We start from the raw sequence: 21,191 nt of genomic DNA on the forward strand, positions 1-21,191 counted from the left end.
TGAGCGACTAAGCATGCATGCACACTAGACATCAAACACAAATTATTCTAGGCACAGCTGTATGGGTAAATTCCAATGCCAAGTCCCTCTGCTTTTGGTGGAAATAGTGTAACCTCTCGCCACTTGTGTAGAAGCTCTGCTTTGTTGTTGAGTCGCTCAGTTGTGTACCGCTCTTTACAAGCTTGTGGACTACAGCATGCCAGGCTTCCCTATCCTCCACCATCTTCTGGAGTTTGCTACAACTCGTCCACTGAGTTGATGATGCCATCCAACCATCTCATCCTCTGTTGCCCCCTTCTCCTCATGCCCTCAATCTTTCCCAGCATCAAGGCTTAGCCACTCATTTGTTACCACTTGATCAATGGAATTTTTTGATAAGGCAACATTTTGAAAAATGTCGGGCTTATATATGCAAGCATGTTCAGTCGTGTCTGACTCTTTGCAACCCTGTGGACTATAGCCCCCCCAGACTCCTCTGTCCATGGACTTCTCCAGGAAAGAAAACGAGTGGGTTGCCATTTCCTTCTCCTGGGGATCTTCCCAACCCAGGGATTGAAGCCATGTCTCTTGTGCCTCCTGCATTGCAGGCAGATTCTTTGCTGCTAAGCCACGGGGAATTTCTCAATTGATCAATGGAATTTTTTGATAGGCAAAAGTTTTCAGAATATTGGGCTTATAGGGAAATAATAAAGGAGATCTTAGGTGGTAAAAATAATGAAGCCACTCAGAGAAAGGAAACAACATGGATCCTGCCATGTGGTTTCCAATGTATTGAAGGACATGATCCCTCAGCATAAACTCCCAAGCTAATGAGCAAGAAATAAGCTTCACCCTACGGGTTTCCAGTGATGCAAATGAAATGCATCTGCAAGATCTAGGATAGACTGGGCAGGTGTGAATCTGGGTGCTTGCTTCCTATTATTCACCAGCTGGTCCTAAGTTGCAGCACAGACCATCTCAGTTTATTATGAATACACGTATAATTAATCAGACCTTTAGCTAAAGTCAAGCCACATCCATGATTTGGCTTGTAAAGATATTTTGGGATGATTAGTTTAAATATCCATTTTACTTTTTATTTTATTTTATTTTTTTATTATTTTTTTATTATTATTATTTTTTTTTCCATTTTACTTTTTAAAAAAAAAAAGTTTGTTATAAAAATGTAATAGACAGTTGGGAAACCCTGAAAAATATAGCAGAGTAAAGAGAGAGAGAAATGGACAGTGGGGGGAGAGAGAGAAACAGGGAGGGGGAACAGAAAGAAATTCACTGATAGTCTTAAAACCAAAGAGTTATTGTTAGTGGTGATAATATTGAAATGTATAGAAATATCAAATCACTGTGTTCTGCATCAGGAGCTAACATAGCGTTGTAGGTCATTACTTCAAACAAACAAACAAACAGAAACAGAGATCAGATTTGAGGTTACTAGAGATGGGGGCGGTGAGGGGAGGGAGAACTGGATGAAGGTGATCAAAAGTTACCAACTCCAAGTTATCAGATAAATAAGTAGTAGGAATGTAAAGAACAAAATGATTAACATAACACTTCTGTATGTTATATATGACAGTTATTAAGAGAGTAAATTCTGAGTTTTCATCACAAGGAAAAACTATTTATTTCTATTTCTTTAGTTTTGTATCTATATAAGATGATGAATGGTCACTAAACTTACTGTAATCATTTCATGATATACTTAAGTCAACTTATTACACTGTACACAAACTTATATAATGCTGTATATCAACTATAGCTTATTAAAACTGAAAGAAAAAACTATTGTTAACAATAGTTTTCCAAACTTTACTATTAATTTTATTATGAAACATTTATATTTAACAAAAATAATGCAAACTATACACATAGAATTTTAACAATAATAAAACAAATACTTGCAAAGCCATGACTCAGATTAAGAACTAGGACATCCATTCCCAATCTTTGAAGTATCGTATGAGTCTCCCGACATACTGTTTAGTTTTGCATATTTTTTGAACTTATATAAATGGAACCATAATGTATATATTACTCAGTCTCTGGTTTTTCTTTTTAAAATCAAATTATGAAATTCATCCATGACACACATTGCCGAAATTCGTTCATTGTCATTGCTCACTAGTATTCCATTGCATAACTATACCTGGTTTTACTTACCCATTCTCCTATCAGTGAACATTTGTAGGGTTTCTAGGTTTTGTTATTATAAACAATGCTGACGTAAATATTCTTGTACATGTCTCTGGGTCTCCATGTACAAGAGTTTCTGTAAGGTAATTTCTAGTCCTTTATGCACATGCAATTTTTATTTTCAATCATACAGACTACATAAGCACAAATACTGTTTTGCGACATGCATTTTTTTAATAAACTTCCCATAAGTTTTTCTAAACTCTAAACATAATTTTTTTTTGTTTTAACACAAATGTAGTTTTATTTGAATAAGATTTATGCTAGTAACTGAGTTAAGAATTTGTATACTCAGATAAGATAAAGGAGAAAATTCAAAATTGTAGGACTTATGTATTCAAGGAATGTTATACAAAATACTGACTCCAAATAATCTTCCCAAATTTAACTCTATGACAAATGCTAAAGTATCTCTTTTGGCAGTAAAACTAATATTACTGAGGTTACACTTTGAAATGATATTACCTCTTCTGTACTTAATTAAGGAAACAACATACTCCTGTGGCGTTTCTTTTTTTTTTTTTTTTTCTGTGTCGTTTCTTGAGCTGTCTAAGCAGAAAGTACCATGAAGTAGATTTATGCCTCTCTAATCACAGTCATCAGTGATGATCTATGGAATCTCATTTTCATATCACTTAATGAAAAACTGATCAAATAATTTCACAAATTCTTATTTAAAAATTTAGTCTACTTATAACTTTAGTTTTAAACTCAATGTAAATCACAGTTCTCCCTCTACATTGTATGTTCAGGCTTGATCTGGAACTCTTGACAGTTTATTGTGAAGGATGGTAGGAAAGATAAGATATAGGTCAAGCATACAATTTGATAAGCTTTGTCATATGTATAGACGCAGGAAATCACCACCCCAATCAAGAACGTGATTCAGAGTATGTGAGAGCAGGACTTCCCTGGGGGCTCAGATGGTAAGGTGTCTGTCTACAATGCAGGAGACCTGGGTTCGGTCCCTGGGTCGGGAAGAGTCCCTGGAGAAGGAAACGGCAACCCACTCCAGTATTCTTGCCTAGAAAATCCCACGGACGGAGGAACTTGGTGCAGGCTACTGTCCATGGGGTCGCAAAGAGTCGGGCACGACTGAGCGACTTCCCTTTCCTTTCCCTTTAAGAGCAGAGTTGCTGTTTCCAGCACCCTTCCAGTTCTTCCAAACACAAGTCCCACTGGCCTTGTGTGAACATAATTTTTAATGACTACATAATATTTTACTAATAAAGTTACTTGAAGAATTCCGTGTCTTAAAGCATTTATAATATATTGCCAACTGTATTTTCTTGACAGATACGTAACACATCCTTATTCATTACGTTTTTTTTCTTTTTGAAATTTTCATTAAGTTTTTTGCCTTAAAAAAATTTTTTTGGGGGAAGTGGCGCACTGCACAGCATGTGAGATCTTAGTTTCCCACCCAGAGATTGAACCCATGCCCCCTGCAGTGGGAGCAGGGTCCTAACTAGACTGGACCACCAGTCCACTGGACCACCGGGGAATCTACCTTTTTTGCCTTTTTTAATCATGGTAAAATATATATAACATAAAATTTATAATTTTAACCATTTTGTGTAAGATTCAGTGGTATTAAATACATTTACAGTGTTGTCCAATCATTGCACTGTTTGAAGAACTTTCCTGTCCTCTTAAGTTGTAATTCTGCACCCTCAAAACAGTAACTACCCACCTCACCTCCTTCTCCCAAATCTTGGTACTTTCTGTCTCTGAATTCATTCTAGGTATCTCAGGTAAGTGGAGTCATATATTTGTCCTGCTGTATCTGGCTTATTTTATTTAGTGTCATGTTTTTAAGGTTCATCTATATTGTAGCAGTTGTCAGAAATTCATTTCTTTTTAAGGCTGAATAAAACGTTTTATATACTGGATTTTTGGTAGTGCAATTTCTTAGTCAAATGGTATGAGTTTTTAAAAGTGTTTTTGCTTTAAACTTCTTCTCCTCCACAGTTACATGGAATGTTCTATTTCCCTATATTCTTGCTAGTAAGGAGTATTATAAATTAAAAACCAAAGCATTTTGCTATTTTCATAACTGGCTTAATTTTTTTCTGTAATTCAACCTGCTATTAAAATTTGTTTGCCTTCTCCTTGAGTGTTTATAGTGGTATTGATACCTGTGTGTCCGTGCTCAGTTCTGACTCTTTGCTACCCCATAGACTGTAGTCTGCTAGGCTTCTCTGTCCGTGGAGTTTTTCAGGCAGGAATATTAGAGTGGGTTGAAATTTCCTACTCTAGGAGATCTTTCCTGAACCAGGGATAGAACCTGCATCTCTTGGGTTCTCCCGCATTGGCAGGCAGATTCTTTACCACTGCATCACCTGGGAAGCCTGTATTGATAGCTAGATACTGTACTGATCTGCTATTGTTGGGTGACTATACCAGACTTTCTGAGAATTATCAAGATGGAGGGCTATCCTGGAATGACATTTTTGCTTTGGATGATGGTTAATGGGGAGCCGCCTACATTCCAGAGGAAAGACCCAAAGAGGGATCTTGGCAGGTGTATGTAGATTGGGATTGTCATGCTGGCTGTGTGGCATCAAGGGAGATCAAGATCGTAAAGAGATTGACCAACTCTGTTGGTTGCCAATGACTGCCTGAAACTCTGAGTTGAGAATAACTTCAAGACTATTCCTTTGGCCAGACACGGAAAGAGGATGCTCCACATTGGGCATTGGGCACTGTCATGGCACAAGACTAGGGAGTGAAAAGCCCAGAGATGCCATTTGGTTGCTATTCTTGATGCAGGCCAATCAGTGTTTTGGATGGCTGCATTTACTTGTATTTCAACTGATGACTGTTGAGTATTGTATTTAAAAAAAGAAAAGAGGAGGGGATGGTAGGGGAAATGAAAGGAAGGAAAGAAGGGAGGGAGGAAGGAGGGAGAGAGGGAGGGAGGAAAGAAAGAAAATGCACTTATAAGCTGAATACAGCATTTTATCTGATTACATTGAGTTCATCTTCTCAGGTAGCAGCAAAAGATATATATATATATATATGTCAGACACCTGTTAGCACTGTGTCCCACTCCCTGGGTAATAGTCTTTGCTCTCAAGGATTTGATGCATAAAATGCTAATAACAAAATTAGTTATAAGCAACACAAGACACAGGAAAATGATACAAAGAAGGAAAAGTGTCTAGGGAATGTTCAGACAATATACACTGGGAGTGCAGGGGTGAAGGAGCTCTGGGGTCTGAATAACCCTAGAGTTCTCAAAAATTTAACAAGTTTCCCATTTTGGTGTATAAAATAATTCAAGCATCTCTGTGTCCTTCCACTTCACCGGAAATAACAGTTTAAATGACACATCAATGATAGTGGGAGAGGAAGCGGGAAGGAATGAAGAAAAGCATAGAAAGTTTGAATAGGTATACTGATTAAGAAGAGGAAAGGAATGGGTTAAGGGGCAAAAGACTCAGAGAATAATAAAAGGGGGAAGAGAAGTAACAAAGAAAAAAGAAAAATTGAAAAGAGGGTAAAGGTAAAGGGGGAGGAGGAAAGGAATTGGCAGTGTCGGGAGTAGGAGGAAAAATGGAGGAACAAAAGGAGAGGAGGGGGAAGAAAAGGGGGAGGGGTGGGGGGAGGGGCAGGGAGGAAGAGGAAGATAGGAAAAGAGATCCTGAACCTCATTTCAAAGCAATTTAGAAGCAACTCTAATATTTGTTCCCTACACACTTCGTAAGCACATTTTAGAAATGAAAAGAAATTCATAAAAAGTATTCAATCATTTATCACACACATGCTCATCAAATACTTTCAGGTTATGTTTAAAACTGGAAGTTGTGCTAATAATAATTCTTAAAAATTTTTTAGTATTTATGGGAGAAGTGGATGGACCAAAACTCTAGACTGTTAACCCATTAAAACTGAAATAACTTTTAGAACTGTGTCTCAAGTTTAGTTAAACAACCTTTTTTTTTAAAAAAAACAATGTACTGTTAGGCTGGGTCCTTTTTCTTTTATAAAGAAAAAGTTTGTTTTACAAAGACAGATTGAAGTGTTTTTAATGAGTATTTTGCTGATGAACTATCAGTGAAAAGTATATGTATTAATTTTTTCATCTTAAATATATTTTTAAAAGTATCCCTTTTAAGTACTCAGAAATATTTAAACATTCAAAACACCTCCTTAAAAAAAGAGTCCAACTAGAAACAGGAGTAAGGTAAATTAATTTTATCATCAGAAGTAAAATTTTAATGAAGCAAACAAAAATAGTTTGAGTTCCAGATAGAAAAATTCTTTTAGTCTTGAAAAGCATAGAGGTTATGCAGATAAAATCAAATTAACTCCATGCAATTTAATGTTGTAACTTATTCATTTTGAATTAAAATCATTTACTTAGAAGACATGTAGCTTTCAAGTAAAAAATTGTCTTATTACTATTCCCACTTAAATAATATCCATGTATGCATTCCTTCACTTTTGTTGCTTGTTATAATTTGTTTTATTTGGGAAAATAACATTTACCTAAAAAAATAACATTTATTTCCTTGTCTTTTATTCAGTTGTACAATTTTGCCCCAAACATACCAACTATCTATTTGACATTTTGTGCAAAATAAAGACTAAATAAAGTTGTTTATTATCTTTTAACCAAATGATTTTGCAGTAAAAAAAACTTGTGTAATCTGAGGAATGTTATCACCATTTCTTTTACATGTGTGATTAGGGGTTAGTGTGGTGAAGTTTAATTGACTAACAAATTGAATTTGGAAGCATTTATTTTTTAAAAAGTTAATTAAATAAATTATTCTCTCCCTTATCTAAAAGTTTCTACATTGTAAACCTGAGCCAAAACCAAAAGTTAAGCAGTTTTTGTCACACACATTGTGTGACCCACAGAAAATAAATAACTGTTCTTTAAGTTTTTTTCCTCCATGAATCTCTTCTATCTCTGGAATAAACACATTTCTTTTCAAGGCTTTATATACTGAACACTTAAATAATAATTTGACGGAGGGAATCTCCTTTTCTGCTTATAATTCTCTTACATTTTATGAGTTATCTTAATCATATAATTATCCTTATTGACAGGAGAAAATGCTGAATGTGCTTTAATATTGGGACAAATTTACACTTTTTCAAAGTTTGTAGGCATTTAAAAGAACCACACTAAAACTTTAAGTTGCAGGAAGAAATAAAATATCTCAAGACAATAACAATGAAAAACAAGCAAACAACAACAAAATAAACAAAAACCAAGCAAACAAAAGACAAATTCTTTCAAAAACTTTTAAGTCAAAGTGGCCATATGTCAGGAAATGTGCAGTCTTCTTTTTCTGTATTTCATAGAAACCATAAGTTTATTTCAATATTGATCATGATTCATTAGAAAACAAAAATTGTAAAAATACTATTTTAATGTATTTTCCTTTTAAGTGCTTTCCAATTTGTGTCCTCTTTTTTGCTAAGCATGTGAAGTTTTCGAAATAGAAAGCCATTGACAACTTTTAGATTTAAAATGCAATACACATTCTGGGGATTTATCCAAAGGAGCTAATTTAAAAGAGGAAAAAGTTATATGCCCTCAAATACCTAGTCAGCAACACAAACAAAAGTAAAAGATTTGATGTAACTTATACACCTAAGAATAATGATTCATGATTAACACATCTATTAGGCTGAATATAACATTTTGGCTAAAAATGGTCATTATCAAAGCTTGGAAGCAGCATGAGAAAATACTTATGGTGCAAGAGTGAGTAAAAAATCAAGATATACAAATAAGATGACAAAATAAAAAATATAAAACTATTACAAATAAAAAACTATAAAGAAATATTAAAATTAATTTGTGGAAATGCTCATTTTTTCACTTTATATTTAAAATTTTTAAGCTGTATTATCCTCTTAAATTTTTTTTTTTTCTCTCTGCAAGTATTTGTATGTTCGCACTGAAGGAAAATGGATTAGAACCCCCATCTTTAAGATGGAGTCAAGTTTCAGTATTTCTGAATTCAGAAAACTGAATTATGTAACTAGACCAAACACTTCTTCAGGAAAAATAAAGAAGGAGGAAGAGGAGGAGGAGAACAAAAAGTATGGTAATACTTTTAAAAATCATTATTCTTAAAACAATTTACCCTGCAGCTATACTTTTAACTCTCACAAAGTAAATTTAACTTTGTATTGAAGATTAAATTTTCCCATAGAAGTGATGTAGAAAACAAAATGTAACAAATACAATGTTTACTAGTTGTCTTTATTTTTTAAAAAAGCCCAGGAAAAGAATGATGACAAATTATGGCATCCCAAGTCTTCCCACCCCTATTCCTAACCTGGGAGTGAGTCTTGACAAGAAATAACCCCTCTCTCAGGTTAATTTTAGAGCTAGACTCACTCAGAGGGAAGAGATGAAGCACCAATCAACATCATTCAGTCCCCCCAACCTCAGCCTAAAATAGCCAGGTCACTGAGGCAAAACTGATTTGGGGGGCTAAAAAGGTCTGCATCTCACCCAGCTGTCTCTTTCCCCCAGTGTTCTTGCAGCCTCTGACTACACACACAAGCTCTTGGTGGTGGGGGGTGGGGGAGGGTTAGAATTCAGTGAAACAGCTGATTTTTAAAAAGTACCAATCAGTTTACGAGCAGTTGGTAAATTTTTTGTTTAATACATTTATACTTTTTCCTTTGTCATTTGAAAACATCTGAAAAAACTGAGTAATTTCAGCTAACCTTTACACTTCTATTATATTTTTAAATGGAAAAATCAAGCTAAAAGCAAACTGAATAATGTTCAATTATTAACTTAAATTTGTTTCCCTTTGAATTTAGGATAGGAAAATGTGGGTTGCATTTTACAGGCGTTTAGAGAGCTGAATGGAGATTTTTGTGGGGTGTAACTTGCCTTTGTTTTAGGAATAAAGAGATAGAGCAGTGGATATGTTCCCCAGGGAGAAAACCTGAGAGGTGCTTCTATTAATTCCTGAAGATTTAAATTAAATGAGGGAAACAGCACTTAAGGTTTCTGGGACCTGGAATGCCCCTCCAAGTACCCTCTTCCTTGTTCCCCAATATACAGAAAAGGTTTCAGGAAGCTGGGTTCCTATTTAGGGAAAGGCCAAGGAACACAACAGCCTTTCTGAGACCATCTTTTAGCCCTTTCAAAAGTAAACACACAGCACCAAGAAGAGTCCCCGGGCAACAGACCCACACATTCTGGCCAAGATAATTTTTTTCCCCTAGCCTCCTAATTTTCCTCTTAATTTTCTTCGCTCTACAGCTTGTATTAGCTTGCTTTTCACTTAAGAGAAATTATTTATTGAATGCCTACTATGTGGCAGGCAGTGGAAACTCGTTGGTTTGTTTAAAATTGTTTATGTCAAGAGCCAAGTATTAAGGGTCTGAAACGGGTAGGGTCGGAGGAATTGGGGGGTGGAATACAGATATTGCCCACCTTCTTGGATAGAAAACATTTTTTGTCTACTCAGCAACTGATGGCTTATAGTATTCAGATTTCTGTATCCATGGAAAGAAAAAAAAATCACAGAAGTAAAAATTCTACAAACACGTGGCTGGCAAGAACAAAACGCGGATTTGCAGGGTGGGTTTGGAAGGTGGTGGAGATGGAGAAACCGAGTTGGAAGCCCTCCCCCACCCCATTTCTTTTCAGTGCGCGGGGAAAACGGGGTGGGGGACAAAGGTGCAGCGTGCGGTCCTTTAACTCCCGACTTTTGAACGGTGGAAAATCGTCTGCCAGAAGGGCGGTGCGCCGAAGTCGGAGCCAGCTCACTGACTCTGCAAACACCAAATAATAACAAGGAAAAAAAAAAAAAAAAAAAAACCCAAGGCATTCATATCGGTGCAGCTAACACGTGTTGCGGAGTCGGCCCGGGCCGCCGGCGACTGAGACAATGGGGTCGGAGACCGGGAAAGGGAGAGTGACCCCCTTCCTCACCTGCCCTCGCAGCACGCGTGCCCCCGACAAAATTATTTCTCCCTCTCGCAGAACCAGGGGCAAACCCCCAGCTTCCGCCCAGTTCGGGGACACTCTGGCATTACTGGGGGTCCAGCCCCCCTCTTTGCCCTGGTTCGCTGGGTATAGGGGCTCCAGGGTCCCCGGGCCGCGCTCTCCACCACCCGCTGGCGCCGTCCCAGCCCCCGCCGCTGGAAACTCGTTGGCCTCGCTCGCCCCTCGGCCTGGGATCCCGGCTGCGCGTGGACCGCACGCCCGGCTCTGCGCCGCGCACCCGGGACTCCGAGACGCGCGGCCAACCGCCCCCTCCCCCACCGCCGAGACGGGGTGCGACCGCCCACGTGTCGCCCCTCGCCCAGTCGGGTCCGTCCCTCGGGCTCCCGGGGCCAGAGGATCCGGAACGAGTTGGTCAAAGGCGAGGGAAGGGACCAGGGCGGATCCGCTTCCCCCTCCCCAGGCGGGCGGGGGAGGGGCCGCCGCCCCCTCCTCCGAGCTGAGCTCCCGCCCCTCGCTTCCCCGAGCGCCAAGCGGAAATTACCCCCTCCCCCCTCGGGCCTGACCTGGGGACGTGGGCGGGGCTTAGCGCTCGGCGCCCCCGGCCCTCGGCCCTTCTCCCGCCTTCCAGCCAGGATCGAAATCCCGCACCCCAAAAAAGTTCCGAGACCCGAACCCGGAGCTGGGAAAGCTGCCGTCGCTGTCGCGAGAGGGACGGGCGGAGGGGACTCCACCTGTCTGCCCCCGCGTCTGGGAGCGAGAAGGGGATCCTTCGGATCTCCACCCTGTCACTCCCTCCCAGAGACCTCCCCCTTCGGTTAGCCCGGGTCCGCTCGTGCGACCACTCCTCTTCCTTCTCTCCACCCCTCCTTCTCTCTCGGGGTCATCTTGGGCCGGAGCCGCGCTTTCCCCCAGGACCCCGAGACGTTAGAGTTCAACAGCCGAACCCCGGGTGTGAGCCATCCTTTCTCCCGAGGGAATCCCGAAACACGCTTTTCTGCGGATCCCTGGTTTCCAGCCGCGATTCCCCGTGTTTTCCGGCTTCCCAGTCCCGCGCTCGCGGGGCCCCTCAGTCCCGGATTCCCCGAGGCGAGGGAGTCTCCTAGAGCTGGGGTAGGGGAGGCCAAGGACCCCCCAACACACACTTAAAAGATCTAGGGGAAAAGCGCCTTTCTTTTGAAATCACGGGCTCGCGCGACCCCCTCCTGAAGACCCCAGAGTCCTCGTTCTCTTTGTCTCTCTCGGCCGTCCCCCGCCTGTCAGTCGCTAGCAGTTAGCTGGGGTAGGGTGGGCAAACTCCCCCTCACCCCCGACCACTCGAATAAAAAATAACCGCACATTTTACCCAACCTCGTATGAGGAGGGAGATTTTGGGCTGGACCACCCTCCCCCAGCTAGGGCCGGGGTAGGGGGATGGGTGGGGGGCGGGGCGCCTCCCTAGGGGCCAGATTCTTGCAAAGGGGAGGGGGCAAGTAGAGCTACACGACAGCAGCCCCCTCCTACCCAGCTTACCCGGGGGGTGAGTTGAGAGCCCACCCCACCCCACCCCACCCCGCCCCGGGTGGGAGTTTGGTGGGCTGGGCTGGATTGGAGGGCCCAAGGGCCCTGAGGCGTCGGGGGTCTTCCCCTGCAGGGTGGGTGGGGGCTTTCACCACGTGGCTTTGCCTTTTTTTTTTTTCCGCTCCATTTTTTTTCAAGTCGATTTTATTTAGAGGCGGCGCCAGGGCGGCCGCGGAGAAACGTGACACACCAGCCCGCTCGGAGGGGTTTCGGACAGAAGGGAAGGAGCCGCGCCGCGTCGTCCGCCTCCCAGCGCGCCGCGGGCACTTCTCCCGGGCCTCCCCGAACTCTCCCGCGACCTCTGCGCGCCCTCCGGCCGCCCTCCCCGCCCCGGCTCCGGACAACTTCAGGGGTGGGGTGCAAAGAAAGTTTGTGTCTGCTGCCGCCGCCTCCCGCCTCGGCCTAGGAGGCTCGCCGCCCGCGCCTGTCAGCTCGGCCTTGCCCGGGACCGTGTCCTGCCCGAGACCGCCACCATGAACAAGCTGTACATCGGCAATCTCAACGAGAGCGTGACCCCCGCGGACTTGGAGAAAGTGTTTGCGGAGCACAAGATCTCCTACAGCGGCCAGTTCTTGGTCAAATCCGGCTATGCCTTCGTGGACTGCCCCGACGAGCACTGGGCGATGAAGGCCATCGAAACTTTCTCGGGTAAGAGTCCACCCCCTCCCCGGAGAAAGCACCGCCTGAACAACGGGGACCTGCTCCTCCTCTTCCCCTGCCCGCCAACTCCTCTCCGCTCCCGGCCTGCGGGGCTCGGCCTGGGTACCGACTTCCACCCACCTCCTCCGACGCCCGCTCGGTCCCCCCTTTGACCCCCTCGTTGGTCCCTCCCAGCCGGAGATGAAGAGCTGGAGGTTTTAGTGAGGTGATCCCCTTACCCCCCCACCGACGGGGCGGGAACCCCCGTTGGCAGAAGGGGGGGGAACTCGGCACCAAGACGACCCCCGCGTGGGCGTCCTTCTAAGTCAGGCCCTCGATGTCCGAGGCTGGACGCCCCCCTCCACCCCCCCGCCAGCACTCCCTCCCCTTCCTCCGCCCTAGGCCTTTCCGGGCGGGGAAGGGTCCTCGCTCGGCTCCCGATCTCCAGGGTTTCCGTGGGGACTGCAGCTTTCGGGTTCGACCTGAGAGCAGCGGGGTCCCGCCTCCCGCCCAGGGCCCGGGGCTTGAGCCATTTTGATTTGAAAGTGGGGCGTGAGCTGGGTGGCGCGGCGGCGGCGGCGGGTCGCCATGCTGCTTCCCGAGACCCAGGCTGGGCCGAGAGGCGCGCGCCGCGGCCGCCGGGGACCCTTCCGCGGGGCCCCGCTCCGCTCCCCCGGGCCTCGCCTCCCGGGCCGGTCCCGACAGGTGACCGCCCCGCCACCCGAAGCCCTTCTCACTGGCTAGGCAGGAAAATAAAGTTTCATTCTGCACCCCACCCCCCACCCCCCGCCACACACTTTAGGAGAAACGGGGAGCCCTTTCTCGGCTCCCTCTCTCCACATCTGGGAGCTGTAAAGGTAGCCGGCCCACCCGGACGCCCTCGCATCTCTCCCAAATCTGGCTCCCAGAGCCGTTCACTAGTCAGCTAGCTTCAGTGAGAGAACAAAACACAAATTCAGAAAACACGATAATGAATTTATAGAGTCCACCATTCCTCCAGCGACCTTCTCATATCCGGCTGCGGAACCCACTACCTGGATTCCTAGGAAGATCTCAAATCCCAGTAACCCCTGAATCACCCTAGTGTCTTTCTCCTTCCTTTTCCCGCCCCCTATCCCCTATCCAAGCCCTCATATTGTCTTTTTCAATTTAATCTGTAGGGAAAGTGGAGCTGCAAGGAAAACGCCTAGAGATTGAACACTCCGTCCCCAAAAAACAAAGGTAGGAACGAGCTGTTCTCTGGGGAGGGGTCAGCCTGGGGACGCTGAGAGGCTGTGTTCAGGGGTCCATCGTGTCTCCAGGGGAAGAAACCCTTTACTGGCCTTCCCACCCCCAACTCCGGATGTTGGGGGCTGGGAGGGAACATTGGCTAAGATCTTGTAATGGGTGGTTTACAGCTTGTAAAAAAAAAAAGCTGAGGCTGGGGTGGACTAGGAGATGTTACTTGGAGAAGTAAAGGGAAAAAAAGATCAATAGGGGAGAAACCTTGTGGAGTTTATTCAAGGTGTGTGGGGCTATTTTTGTAGGGAAGCTAAAAATCTTTTTAAAAGAGTTTAGACTCATGGACATTCAACAACTTTCTAGCAGGCCTGTTTTTTCCACCCTTCTCTCACCATAATTCTTAAGTGAATTGGGAGAGGGGTCCCCTTTGACTTCCTAGGGGAAGTGGAATGAGTTCCTGCCCCCTAAAGAATTCTGTGCTTGTGCTTTATTTATATTTCTGCAACAGGCAAAGGCATAATTTTTTTTCACAGACCCCTACCTCTAGTCCCTCCCCTCAGACATCCACCCCTTCCAACTGGATTTTGCAAATACGCTTTGGCTGTACTATCCTTTCCGAGCCCCCCACCCCCACTCCTTCAGTCCATTGTTACAAGGGGACCATCTGGGGTGAGAGCTTTGTGTTCAGGCTGTGAGCTGGGGCTCTTTGGAGGGTCTAGAACTCCCTGGATGAATGGGTGTGTGTGTGTGTGTGTGTGTGTGTAAGTGTGTAAGAGAGAGACTGTTCAAATACCTTCCCGTCCTCTCTTTAGCAAAGGGGGTACCTCTCTCATGTTATACCCAAAACTGATTCATGGTTCATATCTTTCATTGAACTCTGGCTGGGAAGTATAAAGGCAGAGTCTTTCTGCAAACCTCACTTTAAACGTGTTGACAGTGCAGAATTTTCTCTCCTGTTGCAGTCCCCAGTAAATCTTTGATCCTTTTCCCCCCTCATTTCAACTGGAAACTTGCTGCATTTCAGGATACTCCCTGGCTTTTTCTGGGTGGGAGGGTGGAGGTGGGTGACTGTGCTTTTTTAGGGCAGTTAAGAGGATCTACCAAGTTTAATGTGAGAAAAATCTGTTCAGTGCTTTAGCTTGAGATATTTAAGTAACAGGGAACTATTGTATCTATAGATGATCAATATGACTTGTAACTATGTTTATAGAGCTTGTGATTTAACCTCCAGTGCTTGAAATACACTGTTATTGGAAAGGCAATTAGGGTTAAGGAATAAAGAGGCAATAAAATCAGAAGAAAGAAAAAAACGTATTATTTATTATTTGGAAGCATTTCATGGAGATGGGAATAAGAGAAGTATGTACACTGACATCAGTAGATTTACTGAGAAGATAGTGGATTTTTGAACTGAAAGCTGAGTGTTTGAAACTTGTTGATGGGAAATAACCAGAATAACTGGAATTCTGAAATATGTGGAATTTTTTTTTTTCCTTTTGCTCTAAAGGATGGTTTAAATTTTAAAGGGAATGAAGTGAAAAGCAAGAAAAATAGCAAAATGTGATGAAATGGAACCCAAAACATTTATATTTTAATTTTCATCGTGCTGTGTATATTATGGATCTTTTCCCCTAAGCCATCTGCTTGCTTTAAAGCCATTTTTAGGCTGCTGCTTGTTCCCTCCAAAATGTATTACTGAGGGCTTCTTTGAGTTGGGCAAGGGTGGGGTTTGTGAGGACTGGGTACAAAATCTTCCTTTCCACACCCCTGTTCAAACTTTTGTGTATTCTCCCCCTTCCTGAAACAATTTTTGAGCACAAACATTGAGTCAGTTGTGTTTTGTTTCTCTGAGTGGTGGTAAGGCACTTCATTTTTCTAGAATGAATCAATTTTTGAAGTTTTAGGATTTAAAAAAGGCTTGTTTTCCTGAAGTTGGTTTGCTCTATCATTTTGTGTTCTTTGAGGAAGCATGTTGTGGTATGTGTTTTCAGTCTGTCTGAAAAGTATTTCTTCAGTTGGTTTGTTACTGACTTTTTTAGTTTTGTGGATGTACAGAACAGGAACTAGTTAATTAACTATGACTAATGTATTCTAAGCAAAATGAACAATGGTGCATATATATGTGTGTGTGTATATATATATATATGTGGGATGTGTGTGTGTGTGTATATTGTTTTCACTGTTTAAAAATAGAGGAGAACTCTTCTTGATGTACTGTGTTCCAAATGAACTATGGCTTTAAAGATTTCCAAGAGATTCATAAAAACCTCCCAACCTAGTTCCTGGGGTGTTTTTGTTTTTAGAAGGTGGGGGGTTAGCAAGCAAAAGATACAATATTTTTTAGCAGTTCCCTCTGAGTAACTGATTCTGAAGTATTAGTATATTTTGTTTTAACCTTGTATCTATTTGAGAAATTGTTTGTTCCTTTTTAAGAACTCAAGAGAATGAACACTATACATTTAAACTGAAAACATTAAATTAAATTTTTTAGATGAGTGGCATTAAATTTCTCTTGAGATCACCTTTCCAAATACCCTCTTAGTCAGTGTTGGAATTTTAGTCAAGAGTTTCAGCTTACTGTTGAGAATTTATCAGCTTACTGTTGAGAATTTATATAAATTTACTGTCATGTGTTAAGACAAAGGCGGGAAAGCAAAAGCATTTTAGAAACAATTGTGGAAAGCAATTGTATTTATTTATTTATTATTAAATCTGAGACACTTAAGTAGTGAAGGTAAAAGGGTATCATCCTAATGAGACTTGGGTATTTTGGAAGAAAATTCCTTAAAAGGGAATTAAATTTTTGTTTCATTGACCACTGTGTGTGACTTTTTCTAGAGGAATGTAGCCTAAAGATAGCATACCTCCTGTCAACTGGTGTCATCAAAATAAAAGGTGTTGTTAAGGGACAAAAAAGGAAAGATGTACTCCATTTCTCTAGGTGAAATGTGTTCAAGATGAAGACTTTGATTTTCTTAGGCAGGTTAGTGTTGTTTTCTCTGACTTAAAATGAGGTGGGCTAATTGAACACTTTTTCCCTTGTATTTCTAACTATCAAAAAACACACAAAAAATGGTCTTCCAGCCATATGAAGTGTGAGAACTCTCAGAAGAGTATGTATTAAAACTTTATTCTGATTTTAGGGTTTAATTTTTCAAAGTTGGTTGCTTTAAAAATCTCTATAAAGGGATGGCTTATGTATAGCAACAAATATTTTTAAGTGATTTGTGGAGACACTAAAGAAATAACTGGATCACTGAATGTATTCAAAACAAGACAAAAATTTTGCCTTCAGGAATGGGTTTGCCTTTAAGGAAAATTGTTCTCATGGGCTTAAATGAATTATAAGAACCAAGGGAATGTCTTTAAAAAAAAAAAAAACTTCAAAGGAAGAAAAGTACTAGAGTGGGAGTCTTTGCAGGCACTTTTGCCTTAGTGGTTATAGCTGAAAGGTACATTTGACCAGGTCTTCAACAAGTAAGTTGATAGTAGTAATAGTTTGAAACTTCTAGTAAAAAGGTTTTCTTAACTAATAGAAGTTTTTTTTGAGTTTTAAATAAGTTGAAAAAAATCAGTTGATTCTTAATTTTTCTGCACTGTTTGGAGGAAAGGTGGGAATCAATTCACTCTTTCCATTTTAATTGTCACCTAGAAAGTAAATGTTTGTAAATTAATTTTTTTCACTGCTAGAGAAATCTTTAACTTAGCATTTAGTGCTCAGTATTTGAAGATGACTTTCCTAAAGACAGTGGTATAAGACTGTCCTTTGGAAGAGCTGTAGGTTTCCAGAATCCTTGGCTTTCTAACCCAAAGTAGATGAAATTTTATTCCAGTGGTTTCCCAGATGGAGAACTTTTGCGTAAAGAGGTGGAAGAATTGTAATTCCCATCACTAATTTATTCAAAGTATAGTTAACTGCTCCAAATGTAAAATTGTAATGGCATAGACTTTGCTGGAACGAGAGCAAAACATTCTTGTAATTATGTTTTAGAGGTGAAATACATGATGTTAACCATTGGAAGAATCTTGATTCAAAGCTTCAGAGCATCTAATCTTTTAAAATTACCTTAATATATGTCATTTGAATCATACTTTGTGTGTTTGGGTACTTTTAAGCCTTGTTGTTTTGAGCTTATTTATTCCATAATGTGTAACAGTCAGTTGACAAAGATCCCACTGAGATAGGCTTTTGAGTATAAAAAGAATTTTTTAGTATAAAATTTTTGAACCCTAAATTTTTTTTTCAGATCTGATTTAAAGTGAAAAAAGGGAGACCTAAGTGCTATTTGTAGACGTTTAAGGGTTTTTATGATGAAAGATATATATTGGTCATAGGTGTGTTGATTTGTGTGTGTGTAGGGGGGGTGGTGTTGGTGTTGGTCATGTTGTCATTAGAATAAATGTATGAACCAAAGGCGTTTGAAGAACAGACATTTTGCCAACTGTTAGAATTTAAATTACGTCTTGTTCGTTCCCCGTCCTCTTAAAAGATTCTTAAATGTGGCTAATGCCTTCCAGAAAGTGCAGCTTAGATTTTGGGATGGGAATGTTTGGGAGAGAAAAGGGGAGGAAAAAAGCAGCAGGGGAGACTGGAAAAATCAGACGAGTTAGTCCTGGGTTGGAAATTCCAGACGGGGAAAAAAAAGAAAGAGAGATGGGGGTTGGGGTGGATTGCCCGCTTCCCTTTTAAAGAGGAGCGGCCGGAGGCGCACAGCGACCGACGGGAGAGGGGCTCTCAGACACGAGGTTTAGAAGACGGTGTTAGATTCAGCCCAGGGCAAGGCGATTTTTGCTTTCGGAGTTGCCTGCCTTCCCTTCGCTTTTTCAAAAAAGCAGAGAAAGTCGAGGCGGCGCTGGAGGCGCTTCCTGGAGAGCCCGCGCCGGCCCCGCTGCCCTAACCCTTCCCCGCCCGCCGCAGCCCCAGCCCAGCCCCGGCCTCGCAATCTCTGCCCGCTCCGCGCAGGGGCCCCCGCCTGCCTCTGAGCCAGCCCCTGCCCGGGAACAGCCGCAGGCCTGGGTCTCCGAGGAGGGCTTCCTTTCCCAGGGTCCCCGAGACCCCTGGCTGCGACGCGTCGGCCCACAGCCTCGTCTTGGTCCTGGGAGCCCCCAGATCCCAAACCTCGCCGCGGCTTACCCGGCCTTCCACACTAAGAGAGGTCCCAGGCCCCATGGTGCAGACCTTCCAGCGCCCGCGCTGCCTCAAGACATTTCCATTCTAAGGCAAAAGCTAAAGGCTGGTGGGTGAATGTGGAGTGAAGAGGCAGAGGAGACAGGAAAAGAGCGGGTCAGGGGAAAGTAAGAGGATGAGAGAGGTGGAGAGAAAATGGAAGTGCCTCTAGCTGCTGCCCTATCCCATAGACCTGAGGCCCTTAGCCATGGGGCATAGAACCTTGGAGAGTTAACAGGGTGGGATAATATTTAATCTTTAGTAGATGGACTGTGTGTCCCCACGTCCCAAAGGCTGACTGAAACAATAACAAAGGGGGTAATAGTAACCAGAGGGTCTACCATGGGTTTTATTCAGTTGTAAATGATTGACAACAGGTCTTTCAGTCGGCCACTGGCGAGGCTGTGGAGATCTTTCTCAGGGTCTCCACCAGTGTTTGACTCCATGTTAACGTCAGATTTGCATACCATTTCCACCTGTGTCCAGTCCACACCTTTTTAAATGTCTGTCAAAAGAAATAAGAAAAGGTCTGTCCTTGAAAAAAGGTGGAATTAAAATGTATGCTTTTTTTTGGTAATTGATTTGATTTGGCTGAAAAACAATCATCCAGGAGAGCGCCTGTGATGGCAGCACAAACAGGGAGATATCCAGTCCTCGGTTTGTTAACTGCGTTCTAGTAGAAGAACCTGGAGTTTGTTCACAGGGGCTCTGTACTTTTTAGTAGGTCCAAGGGGTCATCCTAGTATTGAACAAGCAGAGTCAGCTTTGTAAGACCTGCTTCTCCTTTGCAGCCAGTAGGTTTGCAATAAAGAGGCATGGAGTGAAGGAAGAAGAGGCTTGAACAAGCTTTCACCCTAAATGCAGACTGCTGAAATAAGATGTGTGTTGATTATGGGTAAATCACAGGAGAAGAGTAGGTCTGGACCTCATCATTTTAATATAGTTGGAGAAAACTTGATTGCGAAACGCTGAAATGTAACTGTATACAGAACAAACACCACCAGAAACGCAGTCCTAGTGCAGAAGTCCAGGCTTCCAGAATCTGATGTTCTGGTCATGTGGCAGAGAGCAGAGAGCATGGTGAGCCACCAGCAAACTGCTTTTGTATGAAATACAGAGCAAATAACTGGAAGAGTACAAAAAGAATTTTTCACTAGATTGTCCAGATATTTTCAAAACCCCTAAGGACAAGTCTGATTTATTAGACAAGTGGCATTTTGGTGGCTAAAGGCATATATAAGTGACTGGTCAGGATGGGTGGGAACTTTGTTCATAGTTTGGCCGGGGGGTTGTGGAGAACACCTCTGTTAGAGAGGAGACGGAAGAAGTGAAGGATCCCTTTTCATTTTCTCTTTTCCCTCTACACCATATCTGTTTTGTGGATGTTAGTCAATCCTCTCAACATTTCCTTAGGAAAAGTGGGTTAAGGAAGACTTCATTTTTACTCATTTTGAGTTAGTTTCAGTTTTTAAAAATTAGTTTTTCATCCAGATGTTTTGGCCACTTGGAATGGAAAATGTTAAGTTTGAGTGAAGTTTGATTGGATGGTTTAATTTAGTTAATTGGATATAGTTAGAATCTTTAAGAGGAGAAATGAGAGAATTTAGAAATTTTTAAAAGATTGTTTTGTGTAAAGGTTGTTTATGGAGTCTGAGTTCTTTGGCAACAGGAGCAGGGAGGACAGGAATCATTTTCTCGAGGCTCAAGGAGAGAGGAAGCACTATTATTAGGTCAGAGACTCATGACCTTCCCTAGGTCCCTACTTCAGTCCTACAGGAGTGTGGACACCTTTCCAGGTGTCTCCAGAGATCTTTGAAGAGTTTTGGAGTCAGGCAATGACTGGGAAACTGGAAACGTTAATTAATCTCCTTGAGCCACCATTACCTTAACTGTAAACTGGTGCTACCACACATGAGCTGTTCCTATTCTTTGTTTTCGATATGGACTTGTGCCTCCTGTCTTTGGACTGGGTGAAACCATTGGGCTATTTTCCTAAGGCAGTAGGTAGGGTGTTCAAGTCCACTTCTGTGAATATGGTGTGCATTTTATGTGGAACAATGATGGATAGGCATATTGAAGGGGATTTGTGTGTAGGATGCTTTTGATAACCTGTGTGCTAAAAGGAAAGGCCACCTTTTGGGAGATAGAGATGAAGCTCACCAGGGCAACTGCCAAGAACCCCTAGATATGGGCCCTACCATTGTCTCTTAGCTATCCTTTTAGGAGAATAGAGCATATTTTCCATTGTTGGTGCCCTCAGCCTGGACCAGGTTCCTCACTGAAATTTTACTCTGGTGCTACTGTCAAAGGTGCTTGTAGGTAGGGAAACTGGTGAGGGGAGAGCTCCCCTAATTCTGCAGATGAGGTAGGTGCTGTGAGAATTCCAGGTGAAGGGGACTCTTAAGTCCTCTAGAAGGTCTGAGGAAGGAAGAAATAAGCAGCTTCCCCTCCCTGGTAGGAGATGGGCATGTTTGTCTG

General features: G+C 42.6%; 1 protein-coding gene across 3 annotated transcripts in view; it reads left to right on the forward strand.

Annotated features, from left to right (window-relative positions):
• Window positions 1-10,777: 10,777 nt before the first annotated feature.
• Window positions 10,778-21,191, forward strand: part of IGF2BP1 (insulin like growth factor 2 mRNA binding protein 1) — a 48,280-nt gene continuing 37,866 nt past the window's right edge. For 2 of the 3 annotated variants that reach the window (XM_043470668.1, XM_043470683.1), the window contains exons 1-2: window positions 10,778-12,334; window positions 13,486-13,546. In XM_043470668.1, the coding sequence (XP_043326603.1) occupies window positions 12,160-12,334; window positions 13,486-13,546 (236 nt within the window). In that variant the 5' untranslated portion in view covers window positions 10,778-12,159. The remainder of the gene's footprint in view (window positions 12,335-13,485; window positions 13,547-21,191) is intronic. The other variant, XM_043470675.1, reaches the window with a different exon arrangement.

This window comes from Cervus canadensis, chromosome 1 (genome assembly GCF_019320065.1).
Source record: "Cervus canadensis isolate Bull #8, Minnesota chromosome 1, ASM1932006v1, whole genome shotgun sequence".
Lineage (NCBI taxonomy): Eukaryota > Metazoa > Chordata > Mammalia > Artiodactyla > Cervidae > Cervus > Cervus canadensis.